The sequence below is a fragment of the Salvelinus fontinalis genome, chromosome 2 (assembly GCF_029448725.1).
Source record: "Salvelinus fontinalis isolate EN_2023a chromosome 2, ASM2944872v1, whole genome shotgun sequence".
In the NCBI taxonomy this organism is placed as follows: domain Eukaryota; kingdom Metazoa; phylum Chordata; class Actinopteri; order Salmoniformes; family Salmonidae; genus Salvelinus; species Salvelinus fontinalis.
The window spans coordinates 50,825,647-50,851,622 of NC_074666.1; the positions used below are offsets into that span (position 1 = coordinate 50,825,647).

Here is a 25,976-nt window from a genome sequence, read left to right on the forward strand (position 1 = left end):
CTCTCGGAAGATAACATTTCGGAAAAAATCTGAAAACAACCCTTCCAGCTTTTCCATTATAGGATAAAGCCTTCAAAACATGGCACAGATATACTTAGATCCAATGATAGATGAGAGTCCTCGAGCCATCCATTCTGACAGCATTTATACCAGAGCATTTTGCCAACTCAATGTCTTCAGTGAAGATTTCATTTGTAAAGGGCTCGATCTATAGCACTCACCTTAACCTGCCATCCTCTGCTGCCGCGCCACCAGAGATGATCTTGGTGATGAAGATCCCTGGGTCATCGCCGACATGGGGGTTATCTGTCCCTCCAGCTATGCTGAAGCCCAACCCTGAGTTCCCCTGTAGAGCATGAAGAACAATGAATAATAAATCTAGCAGTAATGTTACACTTCTATTCCTTATAATGCTAACCTGTAAACTGTCCTAAATTACATCCAACATAAAAATACAATTTCTGTTTAGCTTCGTGGGTCACACACTTAAAATGTTAAGTACACAACTGACTCTACGTTTAAAATCCTTTGACAAATTAGCGATTGTCTTGCAGGAGCATGTTTTCCCAGAATTCCACAAACTATCTAATTTGCATAATACAAGCCCCCAATTTACTAGAAACTAGTAACGATTTAGTATTTAGAGTACTAGAAATATGTCTGAAAACACGTTTTATAGTGAAAATAAATATAATTCCTAAGTATACTATTTGAAAGTGAGGAGAAGTGTTAGCATCAAGTGTAATGTCTGACAGAGTATACTAGACATACTGTATGTCTGAAAACATACTTTTATAGCAAAATGTTATATAATTCCTAAATATACTATTTGAAAGTGAATAAACATCTAATACAAGTTCATATTTAGCTTTACGTTTGAAAAAAGTGAATTGACAATATACATTTATGAACATTTTCGTACGGGTTAATTTGTACGGGATCATTTTCAAGTTTGCACTTGAATGCAATGAAATCCCCAGAAGATGACTTCATAACCGGTAAATATAATACAGAGGCGAAAGCAGAATTCTCAAAGCCAATGTTTCTGTGTACAACAACAAAGCTCTATCAGTTTTATGAGCCATATCCCCCTCGACACGTTTACAAAATGATGGTGGACGCTTTGATTAAATTGCTAGCTGATGGGAGTAGTGTCTACAGTTGCAAAATTCCGGGAACTTTCAAGAAATTCACAGTTTCTTCCCAAATCCCAGTTGAAAGATTCACGGAATTAGGTGGGAATAAGCAGGAAACCAAGATTAACCAGGATTTCTGGAAAATCAGGGAATTTATTGAAAGTTCCTGGAATTTTGCAACCCTAGTAGGGGCATCTCGACTAAAAATCCACCCTGTAGGCTGAGCTGACGGACACAGCTCAACCAGGCTGAGATGGAAGTAATAATAGCGAGCTCACTCAAGTGCACACATAATCAACGCCCATTGGCTAGATAGGGCAATGGAAGTGGAGTGCATAGATAAAGGGTCCTGTGAGGTGAAGCCTGAATACACAGATGTAGCGTCAGCATTAGCCACTCTAAAGCCACCCTGTTTATTTCTGCTCTTGCACGTCAAAGGGTGAGCTGTGCAGTGTGCACCAAAGGTTTCAGGCTCCGCTGTTGGATGAATTATCACTTCCTTTGGCTGAACTGACCTTTTCCTATTGTAGTTTATTGTTTCAGGTCACAAGGATCCTTTTGTAGCTGTCAAAATGTAATTCAGCAGCCAAGCTAAGCCTCTTATCGCCACTGAGCCTTGGGGATGTTAGCCCTGGCTTCTCTCATGCAAATGCTATGTCCCAATTAAGGGCTGGCCTGCTCAAAATACCCACAGGACTTGGATGTTTGTGTTACTTAGCTTGTCTGGCTAAGATCAATTAGCTTTAGTGGAAAGTAAAAGGGGTTCCTGTTTAAGTTTGTCAAAGGCACAGTAACCCCAGGCTTTCCTCTTCATGCACCAATTTGAAATACAAATGGTAACGCAATCACAGTTTGTTATTCTGTTATTCAGTTTGCGGAGTCATCTAGCTTCTCCAGCAGCTTCAAAATAGTATCAGTTAGCTTCTTGTTTTTTTTGTATTCCTCCCGTAACAGGTGTATGGGGTCAAGATCATTTGAAACATATTGGCCTATTAACTTATCCTGCCTGTCACATTCAACGATTACGCTTCCTAGTTTATGACCTAGTTTATGAAGCCCTTTATGGGACATGTCTGAGATGAGCATGAAACAGGATATGGCATCCCTCGGTCAATTTAAATGACTGCAATGTCCTCTCCGGGTCATTTTAAATAGAGTTTAAATAGAGCATTTTCAGATAGTGTGTTTATCAACTCACCCGCTCTAGTGTGATTTCTTCAAACTCGTATTCAATTTCTGTCCCGTTGACCTGTGGGAAAACAAAATGTAAAATCAATTATGTATACCCAGTACATAACTTAGTTTCCTATTTACAGACGTGTGAGCATAGTCAGGGTTGGGTAGGTTACTTTCTAAATGTAATCCGTTAGTTGCTCGTTACCTGTCCAAAATTGTAAACAGTAACGTATCTTTTGGATTACCCAAACTCAGTAATGTAATTTGATTGATTTGAGTTACTTTTAGATTACTTTCCTCTTAACCGCAAGCTGCACACACAGCTTTTTTTGCGGACATATTCTGTAACTTAAACCTGTTAAATCTACAGTTCCAAGGAGGAGGGAAACAATTGTAGACATGGTGGAGAAATTTGAGGCCTTTACTAGGAAGCTTGAGTTGTTCGATTTGGACTTTTCCTCTGGAAGGCTACTGCACTTCAGCACACTGAAGAAACGACAGGCAGAGGTACCAGGCCGCAGCATTGTCACAGAGGTGATGGAAGATTTCATCAAGCAGCTGAGGGACAACTTCTCCACCAGATTTGAAGACTACAGCATGCCCAAGGATATCATTGCGTTTGTACGTGATCCTCACAGTCCACCCAGGTGGAGAATTCTCCTCCCTTGCTAAGAAAACTGTACCCTTGCTGGATGAGGCCGCAATTCAAACCGAGCTGATTGAATTCCAGACATCGAGCCAAATCAGGGATAAGCTCAGGAGTGCTGAGTCCTTGTGTGCGTTTTGGGTGGCATGCTCAGAGGAATACATCACATTAAAGAAATTTGCATTTTATGTGCTAACGACGTTTGGATCGACATAAACCTGCGAGTCCGCATTTTCCTCTATGAACGCAACGGTTTTCACATACAGTTGAAGTCGGAAGTTTACATACACCTTAGCCTGTGCCAAATACATTTAAACTCAGTTTTTCACAATTCCTGACGTTTAATCCTAGTACAAAATTACCTGTTTAAGGTCAGTTAGGATCACCACTTTATTTTAAGAATGTGAAATGTCAGAAAAATAGGAGAGAATGATTTATTTCAGCTTTTATTTCTTTCATCACATTCCCAGTGGGTCAAAAGTTTACATTCACTCAATAAGTAGTTGGTAGCTTTGCCTTTAAATTGTTTAACTTCTTATGGCTGCAGGGGCAGTATTGAATAGCTTGGATGAAAGGTGCACAGAGGTGCCCAGAGAAAACGGCCAACTCCTCAGTCATAGTTGCTAATATATGCATATTATTATTAGTATTGGATAAAAAAACACTCTGAAGGATCTAAAACTGTTTGAATTATGTCTGTGAGTATAACAGAACTCATATGGCAGGCAAAAACCTGAGAAAAAATCCAAACAGGAAGTGGAAAATCTGAGGCTGGTGGATTTTCAACTAAGATCCCATTGAAATCACAGCGAGATATGATTGAGTTTGCACTTCCTACGGCTTCCACTAGATGTCAACAGTCTGTAGAACTTTGTCTGATGACTCTACTGTGAAGGGGGGCCGAATGAGAGGATCATTAGTCACGTCTGCCATGAGGTGACCATTCTTTGACCATGCGCGTTCACATGAGAGGGATCTCCGTTCCATCGCTCATGTAATTCTCCGGTTGGAACGTTATTCAAAATGTATGTTAACAACATTCTAAAGATTGATTCAATACATCGTTTGACATGTTTCTACAGACTGTTACGGAACTTTTGGACATTTTGTTTTTAGTGAAAACGAAATGTAATTTCGGTTTTAGTGAACGCGCTTCGTGACTTTGGAATTGTTTACCAAACGCACTAACAAAAGTAGCTAATTGGACATAAATAACGGACATTATCAAACAAATCAAGCATTTATTGTGGACCTGGGATTCCTGGGAGTGCATTCTGATGAAGATCATCAAAGGTAAGGGAATATTTATCATGTCATTTCTGGTTTCTGTTGACTCCAACATGGCGGCTAATTTGACTGTTGTTCTGAGCACCGTCTCAGATTATTGCATGGTTTGCTTTTTCCGTAACGTTATTTTAAATCTGACATAGCGGTTGCATTAAGGAGAGGTATATCTATAATTCCATGTGTATAACTTGTATTATCATCTACATTTATGATGAGTTTTTCTGTTGAATCGATGTGGCTATGAAAAATCACTGGATGTTTTTGGAACTAGTGAACATAACACGCCAATGTAAACTCTGATTTTTTTATATAAATATGAACTTGTTCAAACAAAACATACATGTATTGTGTAACATGAAGTCCTATGAGTGTCATCTGATGAAGATCATCAAAGGTTAGTGATTAATATTATCTCTATTTGTGCCTTTTGTGACTCCTATCTTTGGCTGGAAAAATGACTGTGTTGGTCTGTGATTTGGCGGTGACCTAACATAATCGTTTGTGGTGCTTTCGCTGAAAATCCTATTTGAAATCGGACACTTTGGTGGGATTAACAACAAGATTACCTTTAAAATGATATAAGACACATGTATGTTTGAGGAATTTTAATTATGAGATTTCTTCAATATATACATATCATTTTCCATCCTCATGAAGCCATCTATTATGTTTATTTTTTATTTCACCTTTATTTAACCAGGTAGGCTAGTTGAGAACAAGTTCTCATTTACAACTGCGACCTGGCCAAGATAAAGTATAGCAGTGTGAACAGACAACAACACAGTAAACAATAAACATGTGAAGTGCACCAGTCCCTCCTGCAGCAAAGCACCCCCACAACATGATGCTGCCACCCCCGTGCTTCATGGTTGGGATGGTGTTCTTCGGCCTGCAACCTCCCCTTATTCCTCCAAACATAACGATGGTCATTATGGCCAAACAGTTCTATTTTTGTTTCATCAGAGCAGAGGACATTTCTCTAAAAAGTATGATCTTTGTCCCCATGTGCAGTTGCAAACCGTAGTCTGGCTTTCTCATGGCGGTTTTGGAGCAGTGGCTTCTTCCTCGCTGAGCGGCCTTTCAGGTTATGTTGCTATAGGACTCGTTTTACTGTGGATACAGATCATTTTGTACCTGTTTCCTCCAGCATCTTCATAAGGTCCTTTGCTGTTGTTATGGGATTGATTTGCACTTTTCACACCAAAGTACGTTCATCTCTAGGAGAAAGAACGCGTCTCCTTCCTGAGCGGTATGACGGCTGCGTGGTCCCATGGTGTTTATACTTGCGTACTATTGTTTGTACAGATGAACGTGGTACCTTCAGGCGTTTGGAAATTGCTACCAAGGATGAACCAGACTTGTGGAGGTCTACAATTATTTTCTGAGGTCTCAGCTGATTTCTTTTGATTTTCCCATGATGTCAAGCAAAGAGGCACTGAGTTTGAAGGTAGGCTGTGATATACATCCACAAATACACCTCCAATTGACTCAAATTATGTCAGTTAGCCTATCAGAAGCTTCTAAAGCCATGGCATAATTTTCTGGAATTTTCCAAGCTGTTTAAAGGCACAGTCAAATTAGTGCATGTAAACTTCTGACCAACTGGAATTGTGATACAGTGAATTATAAGTGAAATAATCTGTCTGTAAACAATTGTTGGAAAAATTACTTGTCATGCACAAAGTAGATGTCCTAACCAACTTGCCAAAGCAATAGTTTGTTAACAAGACATTTGTGGAGTGGTTGAAAAACGAGATTTAATGACTCCAGCCTAAATCTATGTAAGCTTCCAACTGTAAGTCAGCCTGCACATCAACATCACATCCATCCATCAAACCCGACATCCACAAGATTGTCTCCGAGGGGAAAATAATAAAATAATTATAAAGGAATAATAAACAACTTCTGGCAGGTCATTTAGAAACAAAGTGACGTTTCCAAGGATGTTTAGTGACATTTATTGGAAACAGTCGAGGGACAAAATGCAATTAGCATCACGAGGGAACAGCATGCTTCTTCGAGACATTGGATGATGCAACTTTCAAATAAAATGTATTTGTCAAATGCGCCGAATAATTACTTACAAGACCTTAGCCAACAATGCAGAGTAGGAAAATGCTGAATAAACTAAATGTAATTTTTTAAATAACAAGGTTATATACACAGGTTACCGACAGCGAGTCAACGTGTGGGTTATTCAAGATAATTATACATATGTAAAGTGATTATGCATAGACAATAAACAAATAGTCCGGGTAGACATTTGATTAACTCCTCAGAAGTCTAATGGCTTGGAGGTAGAAGCTGTTAAGGAGCCTTTTGGACCTAGACTTGGCGCTCCGGTACCGCTTGCGTGTGGTAGCAGAGAGAACAGTCTATGACTTGGGGGCGGCCAGTCAGGAAGTGCAGGATCCAGTTGCAGAGAGAGGTGTTTAGTCCCAGGGTCCGTAACTTAGTGATGAGCTTTGAGGACACTGTGGTGTTGAATGCTGAGCTGTAGTCTATGAACAGCATTCTCACATAGGTGTTTCTTTTGTCCAGGTGGGAAAGGGCAGTGTGGAGCGCAATAAAGATTGCATCATTTGTAGATCTGCTGGGGCGTTATGCGAATTGGAGTGGGTCTAGGGTTTTGGGATGATGGTGTTGATGTGAGCCATGACCAGCCTTTCAAAGCCCTTCATGGCTACCGGCATGAGTGCTACGGGTCGGTAGTCATTTAGGACGGTTACCTTAGCATGTTTGGGCATAGGGACTATGGTGGTCTACTTGAAACATGTTGGTAATACAGACTCGGTCAAGGCGAGGTTGAAAATGTCAGTGAAGACACTTGCCAGTTGGTCAGCGCATGCTCTGAGCACACGTCCTGGTAATCCGTCTGGCCCTGCGGCCTTGTGAATGTTGACCCGTTAAAATGTCTTACTCACATCGGCTACAGAGAGCGTGATCACACAGTCGTCCAGAACAGCTGGTGCTCTCATGCATGCTTCAGTGTTGCATGCCTTGAAGCGCGCATAGAAGTCATTAAGTTGCAATAGTTTGCAAGCCCTGCCACATCCGATGAGCATCAGAGGAGTTATAATATGATTCAATCTAAGTCCTGTACTGACCCTTGGCTTGTTTGATGGTTCGTCAGAGGGCATAGCGGGATCCTTCACTCATGCTGCCAAACATACCCTTGTAAAACTGACCATCCTACCAATCCTCGACTTCGGTGATGTCATTTACAAAATAGCCTCCAAAACCCTACTCAATAAATTGGATGCAGTCTATCACAGTGCCATCCGTTTTGTCACCAAAGCCCCATATACTACCCACCACTGCGACCTGTACGCTCTCGTTGGCTGGCCCTCGCTTCACACTCGTCGCCAAACCCACTGGCTCCAGGTCATCTACAAGACCCTGCTAGGTAAAGTCCCCCCTTATCTCAGCTCGCTGGTCACCATAGCAACGCCCACCCGTAGCACTCGCTCCAGCAGGTATATCTCTCTGGTCACCCCCAAAACCAATTCTTCCTTTGGCCGCCTCTCCTTCCAGTTCTCTGCTGCCAATGACTGGAACGAACTACAAAAATCTCTGAAACTAGAAACACTTATCTCCCTCACTAGCTTTAAGCACCAGCTGTCAGAGCAGCTCATAGATTACTGCACCTGTACATAGCCCATCTATAATTTAGCCCAAACAACTACCTCTTTACCTACTGTATTTATTTATTTTGCTCCTTTGCACCCCATTATTTCTATCTCTACTTTGCACCTTCTTCCACTGCAAACCAACCATTCCAGTGTTATTTTTTTAACTTGCTAAATTGTATTTACTTCGCCACCATGGCCTTTTTATATATTTATTTATTTATTTATATATATATTTTGTTTGCCTTCACCTCCCTTATCTCACCTCACTTGCTCATATTGTATATAGACTTATTTTCACTGTATTATTGACTGTATGTTTGTTTTACTCCATGTGTAACTATGTGTTGTTGTATGTGTCGAACTGCTTTGCTTTATCTTGGCCAGGTCGCAATTGTAAATGAGAACGTGTTCTCAACTTGCCTACCTGGTTAAATAAAGGTGAAATAAAAAAATAAAAAAAATTCTTATAAGCGTCCGGATTAGTGTCCAGCTCCTTGAAAGAGGCAGCTCTAGCCTTTTGCTCAGTGCGGATGTTGCCTGTTATCCATGGCTTCTAGTTGGGATACTTTATTTTCACCCTAACTCTTGCTCATTCATTTATTATCTCACTCCAAATTGTGTCCAAATGGCTTTTTGAAGGACTTTGTCCTCCCAGAGCCAACAAATAGAAACCATCAATAATAAATATCTGTTAAGAGAAAAGTTCTGATGCCAAACGAAAATGCTGGCTTTTGGGCTGTACAAATCAGTGGTCCTGTGTAGGTGTTTTATTTATAACAACTATCAATAATTCACAATAGTGGCCTTATTTGTTTTACCCATACACTGTATGTTGTGTTCCAGATAAATATTTAAGAATATAACGTTCGGCCATTGACAACCAGTGCTGAAAAGTCTTACTTGTAAAGACTACTTAAAGTGGGTATAGGGTTGCATGAAGTTGCATCTTGCACTCGAATCAATCCACATGGAAATATATGCCGTTCATACTTAAACATAATCAAATGAATTGCCGAAAATTGAAAAAGGAACTCACGTAAGGTACAGACTCCAGAGTATCCGTGTTGACAATTATTGGGGCGGGACTCGCCTGAAAAAGGGAGAAAAGGGGGAGAGAAAGATAAGAAAAAGCAAGAGAAGCCTGGACCCACCAGTGTCCTACTTTTTATAAATGGATCCAAAGGACAGCTTCTGGATCATGTGGTGACTTCACCCTGTATCATGAAGAATTCCAGAGCCTTCCTCCAGACGCTAGTGCTGTCGGAAACTATTCAGACCCCTTGACTTTTTCAAAATTTTGTTACGTTACAGGTAAACATTTTACCCCCATTTTCTCCTCAATTTCGTGATTACGAACTTGTCTCATCGCTCCAACTCCCCAACGGGCTCAGAAGAGGCGAAGGTCGAGTCATGCCTCCTCCGAAACATGACCCCCCAAACCGGGCTTCTTAACACCTGCTCGCTTAACCCGTAAGCCAGCCGCACCAATGTGTTCAATTGACGACCAAAGTCAGCCTGCAGGCACCCGGCCTGCCACAAGTAGTCGCTAGACCACGATGAGCCAAGTCAAGCCCCCCGGCCAAACCCTCCCCTAACCCGGATGACGCTGGGCCAATTGTGCGCCCCCCTATGGGCCTCCCGGTCACGGCCGGTAATGACAGGCTGAGATCGAACTACAAGCTGTAGTGAAGCCGCAACACTGCGATGCAGTGCCTTAGACCGCTGCGCAACTCGGGAGGCCGGTTACAGCCTTATTCTAAAATGGATTAAATATAGTTTTATTTCTACAAATCTACGCACAAAACCCCATAATGACATACCCCATAATGAAAACAGGTTTTAGAAATGTTTGCAAATATGTATTAAAAATAACAAACAGAAATACCTTATTTACATAAGTATTCTGACTCTTTGCTATGAGACTTGAAATTGAGCTAAGATTCGTCCTGTTTCCATTGATCATCTTTGAGCTGTTTCTACTACTTCATTGGAGTCCACCTGTGGTAATTTCAATTGATTGGACATGATTCGGAAAGGCACACACCAGTCTATAAGGTCCCACAGTTGACAGTGCCTGTCAGAGCAAAAATCAAGCCATGAGGTCGAAGGGATTGTCCATAGAGCTCTGAGACAGGATTGTGTCGAGGCACAGATCTGGGGAAGGCACCCCTGTATTTGGAGAGTTTCTCCCATTCTTCACTGCAGATCATCTCAAGCTATGTCAGGTTGGATGGGGAGTGTCGCTGCACAGCTACCTTCGCCCTAGTCTGAGGTTCCTGAGCTCTCTGGAGCAGGTTTTCATCAACGATCTCTCTGTACTTTGCTCCGTTCATCCTCTTTCCCTTGACTCTGACTAGTCTCCCAGTCCCTGCTGCTGAAAAACATCCCGTCAGCATGATGCTGCCACCATCATGCTTCACCGTAGGTTTCCTCCAGACGTGACGCTTGGAATTCAGGCCAAAGAGTTCAATCTTGGTTTCATCAGAGAGTCCTTTAGGTGCCTTTTGGCAAACTCCAAGCGGGCTGTCATGTGCCTTTTACTGAGGAGTGGCTTCCGTCTGACCACTAACATCTCTGCAGCACATGGTGGATTGTTTGGCCGGGTGGCCAGCTCTAGGAAGAGTCTAGGTGATTCTAAACTTCTTCCATTTAAGAATGATGGAGGCCACTGTTTCTTGGTGTCCTTCAATCCTGCAGACATTTTTTGGTACCCTTCCCCAGATTTGTGCCCCGACACAACGGACAAATCCTTCGACGGACATGGCTTGGTTTTTGCTCTGACGTGCACTGTCAACTGTGGGACCTTATATAGACAGGTGTGTGCCTTTCCGAATCATGTCCAATCAATTGAATTTACCACAGGTGGACTCCAATCAAGTTGTAGAAATATCTGAAGGATGATCAATGGAAACGGGATGCACCTGAGCTCAATTTTGAGTCTCATAGTATAGGGTCTGAATACTTATGTAAATAAGGTATTTCTGTTTTTTATTTGTAATAAATTTGCAAAAAAATCTAAAAAACTGTTTTTGCTTTGTCATTATGGGGTATTGCTTGTAGATTCATGAGGAAAGCATTTATTTAATTCATTTTAGAATAAGGCTGTAATGTAACAAAATGAGGAAAAAGTGAAGGGGTCTGAATACTTTCCGAATGCACTGTATTTGCAGGTCTTTGACAGCCAGATACTTCTAAGCAATAAGATGGCTCCACATTATCTTCCAATAGCCTTTCCGGTGCTCACTCTTACAGAATGCCCTGAAAGGGAAAGGCTAGCTCAGGTAAGTGATTCCGGTGTCTTTCAGCCTTTTCTACTAATAATTCCGTCAAATCTTTCGATGTTTCCATCAAACAAAGCTCCTTCATATTTTTACACAAAGGCAAATTGTTTGGAGCAGGTAGACTGATGTGTGTGTGCAGCGCACTGCTGCGCACTGCTGCTAATTGACTGAATAGATTCTCAACCACACAATCTCTCTCAATCAGGGAGAGGAAGGACGAGAGAGAGAGAGCATGTGTCTATGTGTGCATGCACGTGTGCAAAGAGAAAGGGAGAGAGGACGATTGATTTGAGTGCATTTAAATGCGCAGCACTCAAAGAAATCAATTGAGGCGCTATTCAGGATTATGATTATTATTCAAAGGCAGTTTATATTCAACCGGCAGAAAATGAATGTAAACCTTTATGCCTTTCCAGGAATACTAGACTCAATGTATGTTGTTAATTAGTTCACTGTTAATACAACCCCCCCCAAAATTGTGCAAGTCAGTCAAGCATTCACTGCAGACAAACAACTTACATTTACATTTACATTTACATTTAAGTCATTTAGCAGACGCTCTTATCCAGAGCGACTTACAAATTGGTGCATTCACCTTATGATATCCAGTGGAACAACCACTTTACAATAGTGCATCTAACTCTTTTAAGGGGGGGGGGGGGTAGAAAGGATTACTTTATCCTATCCTAGGTATTCCTTAAAGAGGTGGGGTTTCAGGTGTCTCCGGAAGGTGGTGATTGACTCCGCTGACCTGGCGTCGTAAGGGAGTTTGTTCCACCATTGGGGTGCCAGAGCAGCGAACAGTTTTGACTGGGCTGAGCGGGAACTGTACTTCCTCAGAGGTAGGGAGGCGAGCAGGCCAGAGGTGGATGAACGCAGTGCCCTTGTTTGGGTGTAGGGCCTGATCAGAGCCTGAAGGTACGGAGGTGCCGTTCCCCTCACAGCTCCGTAGGCAAGCACCATGGTCTTGTAGCGGATGCGAGCTTCAACTGGAAGCCAGTGGAGAGAGCGGAGGAGCGGGGTGACGTGAGAGAACTTGGGAAAGTTGAACACCAGACGGGCTGCGGCGTTCTGGATGAGTTGTAGGGGTTTAATGGCACAGGCAGGGAGCCCAGCCAACAGCGAGTTGCAGTAATCCAGACGGGAGATGACAAGTGCCTGGATTAGGACCTGCGCCGCTTCCTGCGTGAGGCAGGGTCGTACTCTGCGAATGTTGTAGAGCATGAACCTACAGGAACGGGTCACCGCCTTGATGTTAGTTGAGAACGACAGGGTGTTGTCCAGGATCACGCCAAGGTTCTTAGCACTCTGGGAGGAGGACACAATGGAGTTGTCAACCGTGATGGCGAGATCATGGAACGGGCAGTCCTTCCCCGGGAGGAAGAGCAGCTCCGTCTTGCCGAGGTTCAGCTTGAGGTGGTGATCCGTCATCCACACTGATATGTCTGCCAGACATGCAGAGATGCGATTCACCACCTGGTTATCAGAGGGGGGAAAGGAGAAGATTAATTGTGTGTCGTCTGCATAGCAATGATAGGAGAGACCATGTGAGGATATGACAGAGCCAAGTGACTTGGTGTATAGCGAGAATAGGAGAGGGCCTAGAACAGAGCCCTGGGGGACACCAGTGGTGAGAGCACGTGGTGCGGAGACAGATTCTCGCCACGCCACCTGGTAGGAGCGACCTGTCAGGTAGGACGCAATCCAAGCGTGGGCCGCGCCGGAGATGCCCAGCTCGGAGAGGGTGGAGAGGAGGATCTGATGGTTCACAGTATCAAAGGCAGCCGATAGGTCTAGAAGGATGAGAGCAGAGGAGAGAGAGTTAGCTTTAGCAGTGCGGAGCGCCTCCGTGACACAGAGAAGAGCAGTCTCAGTTGAATGACTAGTCTTGAAACCTGACTGATTTGGATCAAGAAGGTCATTCTGAGAGAGATAGCAGGAGAGCTGGCCAAGGACGGCACGTTCAAGAGTTTTGGAGAGAAAAGAAAGAAGGGATACTGGTCTGTAGTTGTTGACATCGGAGGGATCGAGTGTAGGTTTTTTCAGAAGGGGTGCAACTCTCGCTCTCTTGAAGACGGAAGGGACGTAGCCAGCGGTCAAGGATGAGTTGATGAGCGAGGTGAGGTAAGGGAGAAGGTCTCCGGAAATGGTCTGGAGAAGAGAGGAGGGGATAGGGTCAAGCGGGCAGGTTGTTGGGCGGCCGGCCGTCACAAGACGCGAGATTTCATCTGGAGAGAGAGGCGAGAAAGAGGTCAAAGCACAGGGTAGGGCAGTGTGCGTAGAACCAGCGGTGTCGTTTGACTTAGCAAACGAGGATCGGATGTCGTCGACCTTCTTTTCAAAATGGTTGACGAAGTCATCAGCAGAGAGGGAGGAGGGGGGAGGAGGGGGAGGAGGATTCAGGAGGGAGGAGAAGGTGGCAAAGAGCTTCCTAGGGTTAGAGGCAGATGCTTGGAATTTAGAGTGGTAGAAATTGGCTTTAGCAGCAGAGACAGAAGAGGAGAATGTAGAGAGGAGGGAGTGAAAGGATGCCAGGTCCGCAGGGAGGCGAGTTTTCCTCCATTTCCGCTCGGCTGCCCGGAGCCCTGTTCTGTGAGCTCGCAATGAGTCGTCGAGCCACGGAGCAGGAGGGGAGGACCGAGCCGGCCTGGAGGATAGGGGACATAGAGAGTCAAAGGATGCAGAAAGGGAGGAGAGGAGGGTTGAGGAGGCAGAATCAGGAGATAGGTTGGAGAAGGTTTGAGCAGAGGGAAGAGATGATAGGATGGAAGAGGAGAGAGTAGCGGGGGAGAGAGAGCGAAGGTTGGGACGGCGCGATATCATCCGAGTAGGGGCAGTGTGGGAAGTGTTGGATGAGAGCGAGAGGGAAAAGGATACATTATGATGCAGAATGCCTCATATGATGCTAAACACATGCATCATCGTAAGAGTTTTTGCGTTGTACTGCAAGTGCTCCATGTTGTAAACTTGAATGCTGACAATTTTTGGGGACTCCATAAAACCACAATGGTCTAGGTTACACTATGTGTAAAGGAGGAGTGAGGAGCTAGATTTTCCCCATGCAATATTCATCGTAATGTCACACGCACGCACACACGCACGCACGCACGCACGCACGCACACACACACACACACTAGCTTGGTACTCAGCATGTGTGCAAGTATAAGTCATGTGCACACATCTGAATACATGCAGTACATACTGTAATATTGCGTGACTGCATTTCCAACCCATTTTTATCTTCCTCTCAGAGAAGCATATTAAGTCTGAGGCCCTATCTAAATTTCCTGTGACTCCTCGCATCCCATCTCCTCACCTCCTTCTCAACCGTATTGGAGGATATGATCGGAAGTTCCTCTCTCCAATGTGTTTTGAGAAGGATGCAAGGAGAGATGATGCGAGGAATCGAGGAAAGACACATTCAAAAAGGGCCTGAACCTCCAACAAACGGGACTGATCGGGATTCACTGGTCTGGTCTGATCTACATCTGGGGTTAATTAGGTGTTAGTAACTACAATACACAGAGCATGTTAATTACAAGTCTAACACCGCGTCCCAAATGGCACCCTTTAAAGTGCACATCTTATGAACAGGTTCCATCAGGGTCTATTTAAAAGTACTGCACTACATAGGGAATAGGGTACAATTTGTATTGCATAGGAACCCTTTTAGCTATCGCAAATCCACCTCAAATGTATAAAACATGCAATAACTTGGCAATATCACGAAGCCACTCTGTCTGTGGATTTTCTGACGATTAGTTGGGGATGAAATGTGAAAATGTTTCTGCTTAAGACGGCTGCATCCCAAATGGCTCCCATAGGGCTCTGGTCAAAAGTTGTGCACTATATGGAATAGGGTGCCATTTGGGATGCAGGCAACTTCTTATATTTGACTGCACAATGTAGCAGAATATATCAACAACTATTTCAACTACTTATGCTACCAATGATTTAGCCTTTCACTGTTCACCTAGGCAAATAACGTACATGAACGTTTACAATGCCTTCAGAGAGTACTCATACCTCTTGTAACACACATTCTGTTGTGTTACAGCATGAATTCCAAATGGCTTAAATTAAGAAAGGATTCTCACCCATCTACACACAATACTCCATAATGACAAAGTGAAAACACGTTTTTAGAATTTGTAGCGTATTTATTGTAAATGAAAAACAGAAATATCTCATTTACATAAGTATTCACACCCCAGAGTCAATACTTTGTAGAAGCACCTTTGACAGCAATTACAGTCTCTAAGAGCTTTCCACATCTGGATTGTGAAAATGTTCCATTATTCTATTCAAAATTCTTCATGGTCTGTCAAATTGGTTGTTGATCATTGCTAGACAACCATTTTCAGGTCTTGCCATAGATATTCAAGTAGATTTAAGTAAAAACTGTAACTCAACCACTCAAGAACATTCACTGTCTTCTTGGTAAGCAACTCCAGTGTAGATTTGGCCTTGTGTTTTAGGCAATTATCCTGCTGAAAGGTGAATTAATCTCCCAGTGTCTGGTGGAAAGCAGACTTAACCAGGTTTTCCTCTAAGATTTTGCCTGTGCCTAGCTCCATTCTGTTTATTTTTTATCCTGAAAAACTCCCCAGTCCTTAATAATTATACCCATAACATGATGCAGCCACCACTATGCTAATAAATATAGAGAGTGGTACTCAGTAATGTGTTGTATTGGATTTGCCCCAAACATAACACATTGTATTCAGGACAAAAAGTGAATTGGTTTGCCACATTTCTTGCAGTATTACTTTAGAACCTTGTCACAAACAGCATGCATGTTTTGGAATATTTTTTATTCTGTACAGGCTTCCTTCTATTCTCTCTGTCAATTTAGGTTAGTATTGTGGAGTAACTACAATGTTGTTGATCCATCCTCAGTTTTCTCCTACCACAGCCATTAAACTCTGTAACTGTTTTAAAGTCACCATTGGCCTGGTGAAAACCCTGAGAGGTTTCCTTCCTCTCCAGCAGTTGAGTTAGCCACCGTGCTTCTACACCTGCATTGCTTGCTGTTTGGGGTTTTAGGCTGGGTTTCTGTACAGCACTTTGATAAATCAGCTGATGTAAGAAGGGCTATATAAATACATTTTGATCTGATGAGTTAGGAAGGACACCGGTATCTTTGTAGAGAATGGATGCATTGATACCCCATCCAAAGTGTAATTAATAACCACCATACTCAAAGGGATATTCAATGTCAGCTTTCTTTATTTTTACCCATCTATCAATAAGTTCCCATCTTTGCGAAGCATTAGCAAATCTCCCTGGTCTTTGTGGTTGAATCTGTGTTTGAAATTCACTGCTGGACTAAGGGACCTTACAGATAATTGTATGTGTGGGTACAGAGATGAGGTAGTCATTCAAAAATGATGTTAAACACTATTATTGCACACAGAGTGAGTCCATGCAACTTAAAATGTGACGTTATAAGCAAAGTTTTACTCCTGAACTTATTTAGGCTTGCCTTAACAAAGTTGTTCAACACTTATTGACTCAAGAAATTTCAGCTTTTCATTTTTAATTAATTTGCTAAAAATTCAAAAAACATAATTCCACGTTGACATTAGGCCAGTGACAAAAAAAATCTAAATTGTATCTATTTTAAATTTAGGCTGTAACACAAAAAGATGTGTAAAAAGCCAAGTGATGTGAATACTTTCTGAAGTCACTGTCATGTCTGCTTGTCATGTCCACTGGTGCTGATCAAAAAATAACAAAGGGGAAACTTTTATCCTGCCAGACTTATCTTAAGCTGTTACTTTAGTATGGGATGTTGAGAACCCTGTACTCCAATTTCTCAGTGCAGCCTCGTGCTCCAGTTCATTTTGCTCAATAATTTAAGGTGTAGTGCGCACTAGTGTAGTGCACCATGCATAGAAATAACAAATCTATAATTTACAAGAATTTGTTCACATGTAAAAACAGTCAACAACAAAAGCAGATAAAGAGAACAAGAGAGAGATTGAGAGAGGGGGAAATAGAGGGAGAGCTACATCAAGGTCGCGGCAAAAGAAACAAAGTTGTGGTCGGTCTTGGAGAATGGTTTAAATGATGGTGCAAAGTAGATGAGGGAAAGGTAGTCCCAAATCAATGTAGTCCCTCCTGGATCAATTTAGTCCCACCCCACTGTTCCTAGGCTGTCATTGACTTTTTTTTAAATGTTTATTTAACTAGGCAAGTCAGTTAAGAACTAATTCTTATTTACAATGACGGCCTAGGAACAGTGGGGCAGAACGACAAATTTGAACCTTGTCAGCTCGGGGATTCGATCTAGCATCCTTTCGGTTACTGGCCCAACGCTCTAACCACTAGGCTACCTGCCGCCCCCCTGGATAGGGGTAAGCCCATCAGAAGACAAGGAGAAATAAGTACTATGTTGCTTACACCTATCCAATCCCTTCAGGAGTGCCCGGGGAGGAGAGTCTACCCAGCAAACAGGGAACCTTCCCAGAACATTAGCTAAGATTCCCATTAACTTCTAGTCAGGGTTTTCCTACATTAGGATGGTAACATCCCAAAAACATTCAAATAATGTTTTTGATAATTTTTTGTTGTTGTTGTAGAAACTGATTTGAATGAAATATCCTTAGAATGTTCTTCTAACGTTCACAAACACTTTGTGCACAAAATTTGTAACAACCACCACAGAACATTCTCATTAGGTGTCACGCTCGTCTTCGGGTGAAAGAGAGGAGGACCAAGGCGCAGCGTGATAACTATACATCTTCTTTTATTTGAAGACGAAAACGAAACGAAGAACACTGACGAACTATACAAAACAACAAACGACCTTGAAGCTATAAAACGAAAGTGCAGACACAGCAACTAACGTAAAGACATAGACAATCACCCACGAACTACCTAATGAATATGGCTGCCTAAATATGGTTCCCAATCAGAGACAACGATAGACAGCTGTCTCTAATTGAGAACCAATCTAGGCAACCATAGACATACATACACCTAGACTAGACACTTTAACCAACTAAGCCACAGCACCCATAAACATACAAAAACCCCTAGACAATACAAAACACATACATCCCCCATGTCACACCCTGACCTAACTAAAATAATAAAGAAAACAAAGATAACTAAGGCCAGGGCGTGACATTAGGTTTCCAGGTAATGTAATAACACAATTTAACAGTAATGTTTTTAGGACACTGCCGCAACAAAATGTGAAAGCAATAGAAATGGTTCAGAGAAAACATTACGGTAACGTTCTGCTAATGTTGATGGAGAAAAACACCCATAACGTGCAGGGAACATTCCCAAGATGCTCTCATAAAGGGATAGTGGGATGTTATGACATGATTGCTCCAATAACATTCCATAAACATTCTTCAGCAATCATGTCTCGATTCAATGAAATTGTTTCTGAGAAAACATTACTGGAACGTCCCGCTAACATTAATGGAGATGTCATCTGAGACACCTACAGTATAACAAGATTAACAATCCCTTTTACAAGAGAGACCTAGCCAAAATACAGCACACAAAGTTGTAGACACATTTACAACATAAAACACAAAGCACTACAGTTTAAAAAAAAACATACGTTTACACATTAAACAGTAAGATGGTTTGGGAAAGTGTGGCACAACTAGGGTTCAAAACATTGACAGCCCCCCCCCCCCCCCCCCCCAATCCCCCCACACTTAATTTTCCATTATAGTGTTTAGGCAAGCGTCAACTAATTTAAAGGGACAAGCCTATGTAATTTCAGGACCTTTTGAGGCGCATTTCAACCAGAAGGGGTAGAGAACTAGAAAGCTTTTTTCCCTAGCTCTGTACCGGCCTCAACAAAACACAATCATGTGAGAGCAGGCAATAGTTTTAATTGGAGCTGTCTCAATACGGCCTTATAAATAAAAACGTACCACTGATTTAATCTCCGATGAACTAAGGAAGGCCAAGCCACTCTCGGGTACAGTGATGTGTGAGCGCTTTGGAGTTAGTAACAACCCTCAGCGACCCAAACCTCACTCCCTGTTCACAGGCATTTCCCCCACTGCACTAAAAGCTGATATGGTGAATCCCCTTCTGAAGAAAAGTAATCTAGAATCTTCAGCTCTTAGCAATTTTCGGCCAATCTCCAACCTATTCTTAAACAAAATTCTGGAGAAATTGGTTTTCAAACAGCTAAATAATTTAAGTGCCAACTGTATTTTTGTAAAATTCCAATCTGGTTTTCGGGCCCACCACAGCACAGAGACAGCTGGTGGTAAATTATCTTAGCGCCAACACAGATGCCAAACAGCATCCCAGAGTCGCCTCTTCCCTGTTGACGTTGAGACTGGTGTTTTGCGGGTCCTATTTAATGAAGCTGCCAGTTGAGGACTTGTGAGGCATCTGTTTCTCAAACTAGACACTCTAATGTACTTGTCCTCTTGCTCAGTTGTGCACCGGGGCCTCCCACTCATCTTTCTATTCTGGTTAGAGCCAGTTGCGCTGTTCTGTGAAGGGAGTAGTACACAGTGTTGTACGAGATCTTCAGTTTCTTGGCAATTTCTCACATGGAATAGCCTCCATGTCTCAGAACAAGAATAGACTGACGAGTTTCAGAAGAAAGTCTTTGTTTCTAGCCATTTTGAGCCTGTAATCAAACCCACAAATGCTGATGCTCCAGATACTCAACTAGTCTAAAGAAGGCCAGTTTCATTGCTTCTTTAATCAGCACTACAGTTTTCAGCTGTGCTAACATAATTGAAAAAGTGTTTTCTAATGATCAATTATCCTTTTAAAATGATAAACTTGGTTTAGCTAACACAACATGCCATTGGAACACAGGAGTGATGGTTGCTGATAATGGGCCTCTGTACGCCTTTGTAGATATTCCATAAAAAATCTGCCGTTTCAAGCTACAATAGTCCTTTACAACATTAACAATGTATTGTATTTCTGATCAATTTGATGTTATTTTAATGGACAAAAAATGTGACCCCAAACTTTTAAACAGCAGTGTATGTACAATAAATGTCTAATACATTGTCATGCGATTGCAAATATTTGTCATACTGTGTTTCTACATGGACTGTTGTTACATTAAAGAAACATTAATGGGCTGTTCAACACGTCATTCTGTCATTCTGGGAGCATAGGAATAACATTGAAAGAACATTGAGGGAATGTTTTGTGCACACATATACAAACATTACAAGAATGTCATCACAACTGGGCAGATCTCGTGTCATATCCCCACAATGTTCCCACAAGCTAAAGAAATATTTTAGGAACTTTTAAATAACATAAAAAAAGTGTGTTCTGGGAACGTTCTTACAACATCAGGTGAATGTTTTTTTCTCTAAACTTAATAGAAACATTGTAATCATCAGCACAACTGGACAGTTTTGTGTTTTGGGAACAAACTGTATCTCGTCATATCACCACAAAGTTACTCCAACCTTAAGAAATGAGTCAGAAAAAAATGTGACATCCCCACAATTTCCCCGCCAGACTGTTCCCACAACCTAATGAAATATTCTGGGAACCTTTAGAAAACTGACAAAATGGGTTCTGGGAACGTTCCTGCAACGTCAGGCGAATGTTTTATACATTGTATAATCAACATTACAACTAGACCCGTTTTTGTGCTATGAGAACATTTGCCGTAACCTAACAAATGTTCTGGGAACTTTCACAGAACCAATTTTGGTTTGCTGAGTAGGGGGTGATTTGGGATTCAGGGGTAGAGAGAGGAGTAGAGATGAAATGAGAGTGGAGCACAGTAAAAGAGGAGAGGACAATATAGCAAATGAGAGATTAGTGATACAGAGGAAAAAGGTCCCATTTGGGATGCAACCATTCTCTGTTCAGCTCCATATATCAACGGGAAACCCTAGTAAAACTAGAGTGCTGCATTGCCTCATTGAAATCCTGTAGCCTTGGTGATGGATGTTCCGACATTATTTGCTCTTGGCACACATCCCCGTGGCAATTTCAGTCGTGCTACGGTTGCACAAACATTATTCATCGGACCAATAAGCATGCATTGCATCAAGGTTTAAAGCAAACTTTTACTAGACGTCACACATCATCCCATTGTAATTGCCCGGATTGGTTATGTATTTGGAATTGGGAAGTCATATTTTTTATTATGGTCTGAATTTTTATGTTATGGCATATCTGTCAATGACAGATAAACAAACCAAACAACCCAAAAACTGACTGACTATCAGATCTGACACTGACAGATTTTTCCCATAGGGAAGTCCAACACTGACACTTTACTATACTGAACAGAAACATATACACAATATGTAAAGTGTTGGTCCCATGTTTCATGAGCCAAAATAAAAGATCCCAGAAATGTTCCATTTGCACAAAAAGATCTCAAATTTGTGCACACATTTGTTTAAATCCCTGTTAGTGAGCATTTCTCCTTTGCCAAGGCAATCCATCCACCTGACAGGTGTAGCATATCTAGAAGCTGGTTAAACAGCATGATCATTAAACAGGTGCACCTTGTGCTGGGGACAATAAAAGGCCACTCTGTAAAATGTGCAGTTTTGTCACACAACACAATGCCACAGATGTCTCAAGTTTTGAGGGAGCGTGCAATTGGCATGCTTACTGCAATAATGTCCAACAGAGCTGTTGCCAAATAATTTTATGTTCATTTCTCTACCATAAGCCACCTCCAATGTCATTTTAGAGAATTTGGCAATATGCCCAAACGGTCACACAACAGCAGATCACGTGTAACCACACCAACCCAGGACCTCCACATCCGGCTTCTTCACCTGCGGGATCGTCTGAGACCAGCCACCAGGACAGCTGATGAAACTGAGGAGTATTTCTGTCTGTAATAAAGCCCTTTTGTGCCTAATTGGCTGGGCCTGGCTCCCAAGTGCCCCTGCCCAGTCATGTGAAATCCATAGATTAAGGCCTAATTTATGTATTTCAATTGACTGATTTCCTTCTATGAACTGTAACTCAGTAAAATCGTTTGAAATTGTTGCATGTTGCGTTTATATTTTTGTTCAGTATAGTTGAAAAGACATAATTTCAACCAGTTATGTCATTGAAATTACGTTTTTTTCAGACAGTTTTACTCACTGGGATTGTGCCACTTCTCCGCTCAGGAAGTGAGAACCACAATCAGTCTCATTCCTCTCTCTAATAACCTTGGTGAATACACTACAATACTGCACCTGGGAGCAAAAGATATTGAAACCTGTTTGCCAATACCATGAAATTCCATGATATGGTTTCATTCAGATGTTGAGATTTAAAAAGATGTTAGGACATGTAAAAAAGCTTATGGTGCAGATAGCAGGCTTGTAAATACAGAGCAGCCCGAGAAATAATGCTGCAGTTTCTGTGATTATTATCTGTGTATAATTAAGATTTATTTATATCAATGACTCATGTGGCCCATTAAAATTGCCAAAACTCATTCATATTTCATTGTCCAAATAATATGTGTGTGTGTGTGTGTGTGCTTGTTTTGTCCACTTACTCACCTGAGCCTCTGTCCACACTCTCCGAAAAGTCTTATTTCAGAAACTGGGAGGTTACCAAACACATTTTTACCAGAGAGATCTGAACATTTCCATCCAAAATCTTTAAAAACACTTTCGTCAGTCAATGAAATCTGGCGACAAGATTTTCAGTCACAAAGACGTGGGCCTGCACGCACACGCACCTGAGCCGTGCAAACACACTATTTCACAGTGTATCACAGATAAACTCAGAGAAAAAAGAAACGTCCTCTCACTGTCAACTGCGTATATTTTCAGCAAACTTAACATCTGTAAATATTTATATGAACATAACAAGTTTCAACAACTGAGACATGAACTGAGCAAGTTCCACAGACATCTGACTAACAGAAATGTAATAATGTGTCCCTGAACGGGGGGGGGGGGGGGGGGGGGGGGGGGTTAAAATCAAAAGTAACAGTCAGTATCTGGTGTGGTCACCAGCTGCATTAAGTACTGCAGTGCATCTCCTCCTCATGAACTGCACCAGATTTGCCCGTTCTTGCTGTGAGATGTTACCCCACTCTTCCACCAAGTCACCTGCAAGTTCCCGGACATTTCTGGGGGGAATGGCCCTATCCTTCACCCTCCAATCCAACAGGTCCCAGACGTGTTCAATGGGATTGAGATCAGGGCTCCTCGCTGGCCATGGCAGAACACTGACATTCCTGTCTTGCAGGAAATCACACACAGAACAAGCAGTATGGCTGGTGGCATTGTCATGCTGGAGGGTCATGTCAGGATGAGCCTGCAGGAAAGGTACCACATGAGGGAGGAGGATGTCTTCCCTGTAACACACAGCATTGAGACTGCCTGCAATGACAACAAGCTCAGTCCGATGATGCTGTGACACACCGCCCCAGACCATGACGAACCCCCCACCTCCAAATCGATCCTGCTCCAGAGAACAGGCCTCGTTGTAACACTCATTCCTTCAACGATAAACGCGAATCCGACCATCACCCCTGGTAAAACAAAACCTTGACTCGTCAGTGAAGAGCACTTTTTGCCAGTCCTGTCTGGTCCAGCGACGGTGGGTTTGTGCCCATAGGCAACGTTGTTGTTGATGATGTCTGGTGAGGACCTGCCTTACAACAGGCCTACAAGCCTTCAGTCCAGCCTCTCTCAGCCTATTGCAGACAGTCTGAGCACTGATGGAGGGATTGTGTGTTCCTGGTGTAACTCGGGCAGTTGTTGTTGCCATCCTCTTGTACCTATCCAGCAGGTGTGATGTTAGGATGTACCGATCCTGTGCAGGTGTTGTTAAACGTGGTCTGCCACTGCGAGGACGATCAGCTGCCCGTCCTGTCTCCCTGTAGCGCTGTCTTAGGCATCTCACAGTATGGACATTGCAATATATTGCCCTGGCCACATCTGCAGTCCTCATGCCTCCTTGCAGCATGTCTAAGGCATGTTCACGCAGATGAGCAGGGAAACTGGGCATTTTTCTTTCGGTGTTTTTCAGAGTCAGTAGAAAGGCCTCTTTAGTGTCCTAAGTTTTCATAACTGTGACCTTAATGGCCTACCGTCTGTACGTTGTTAGTGTCTTAATGACCGTTCCACAGGTGCATGTTCATTAATTGGTTATGGTTCATTGAACAAGCATGGAAAACAGTGTTTAAACCCTTTACATTGAAGATCTGTGAAGTTATTTGGATATTTACGAATTATCTTTGAAACGACAGGGTCCTGAAAAAGGTACGCTTATTTTTTTTGCTGAGTATATCTATTCACTTTAACATCACCAAGCTAATGGACTGGGAAGAGAAAGCATTGCTACATTCACATATTATGCAAGAGTGCATCTTTTGAACAGTGCATCCTCAACTCACACATCATTTTAGATGTGATGCCCACTGGGTATCTGCCTGCTCTGGGGTGAAGTTTCCCCAAGGTACAGATCTAGGATCAGCTTCCCCTCCCCAAACTCTAACCATTAGTGGGGAAAAACTAGGCTGAACCAAGCTCAAGGTCAGCGACTTTACCCATCAATCTGCCTACAGCTTGTGTCACTCTCTGAGGCAAATCTCACAGAAGCCTCGTTTTTAGAAAACAGTAAAACAGAGTAATGATTCAGATGAATGTCTGAATTAAAATGCATCCTAGCTGCATTAAGTTTAGTCTTTGTCCTCTTGTTAAGACAATGCCTGTTGGCATATTGGCATAGCTACTTAATATTGTAAAGTTCTCCAGCTCTATGCAGCTCCCAGCCGCCAACCAAGAAACCTGAAGATTACACAGGTATAATAATCCAAATTCAGCACCTCGGCTTTAGCCCGTGAGTGGGTTTGCTGAGACTGCAACTCATTCCCCCCCATACGGAGCCAAGGGGAACACAAACTCTTACACGCACACATACATACACACACACACACACACATACACACATACATACACACACACAAACCTAACCCTTGCTCCTATACTGCTATATAACAAAATCTCTTTTCAATCTTGTCATCCTAATGGTCCCCTTAGAGCTGCTCTGATCTGGACCATAATGCATGAATGGTTGGTTACCTGGTAGTGGTCCTGCCAGCTCTGACTCTGTGGACAGCCGCATTCGGACCACAGGTCACAGCTGCCTCCTTTGGCGCGGACCACAGAGCGTCCTGGGCTTCTCCAAGAGCTTTCAGAGCGGGTAGCCATAAGACGGCCCCTTTGCCGGGGCAGAGTAGCACCCCCTGAGGCTGAGCCATAGTGGTATCCCTGGGGCGGTTGCTGCTGCCATCCACAATAGCACGGCACCTCTCCACAGCCCCTTCTGTCCATCTCCACAAAGCAGCTCTGCTGTTTGTTCAGGTAGGCAGCAGTTATCCTGCCCCGTGCAATCCCTTGCTCCCTCTCTCTTTTTTTCCTTTCTTTTTAAGGTTTCTTGTCTTCCGTGCTCTGTGAACAAGGGAGGTGATGCTCAACTACTCTAACGATAAATTAACAAACGACACTGTTAAGTTGGCAGTGTGTGTGTGTGTGTGTGTGTTTCCCTGCTCTGAGAGAGAGAGTGCGTGTGCATGTGTGTGAGTGAGTGGTGACAGAGAGGCTGTACTTCTGTTAGAGACCCGGCATGATAGGAAAGTGAGAGGCAATAACAGCAGCAGCAGCCAAGCAGCAGCTGTGTGTGTGAGAGAGATATAGAAAGAGAGAGATAAGGGGTGGTCAGGGGCAGAGAGAGAAGGTGGAAGAATAACAAAGAGCAGAGATGGAACAGAGAGAGAGAGAGAGAGAGAGAGAGAGAGAGAGAGAGAGAGAGAGAGAGAGAGAGAGAGAGAGAGAGAGAGAGAGAGAGAGAGAGAGAGAGAGAGAGAGAGAG

General features: G+C 42.8%; 1 protein-coding gene across 34 annotated transcripts in view; it reads right to left on the reverse strand.

The window, feature by feature from the left end:
* Positions 1-25,976, reverse strand: part of dlg2 (discs, large homolog 2 (Drosophila)) — a 358,090-nt gene that overhangs the window by 73,961 nt on the left and 258,153 nt on the right. For 32 of the 34 annotated variants that reach the window (XR_008754221.1, XM_055877409.1, XM_055877462.1 and 29 more), the window contains 3 exons: positions 8,914-8,967; positions 2,335-2,385; positions 222-346 (listed from right to left, as the gene is read on the reverse strand). Coding sequence is in view for 33 of the 34 variants with exons in the window: in XM_055877409.1 (XP_055733384.1) it covers positions 222-346; positions 2,335-2,385; positions 8,914-8,967 (230 nt within the window). In the remaining variant the exon portion in view is untranslated. Of the gene's footprint in view, positions 1-221; positions 347-2,334; positions 2,386-8,913; positions 8,968-25,186; positions 25,838-25,976 lie in introns of those variants that run through there. The other 2 variants (XM_055877491.1, XM_055877478.1) reach the window with 2 other exon arrangements.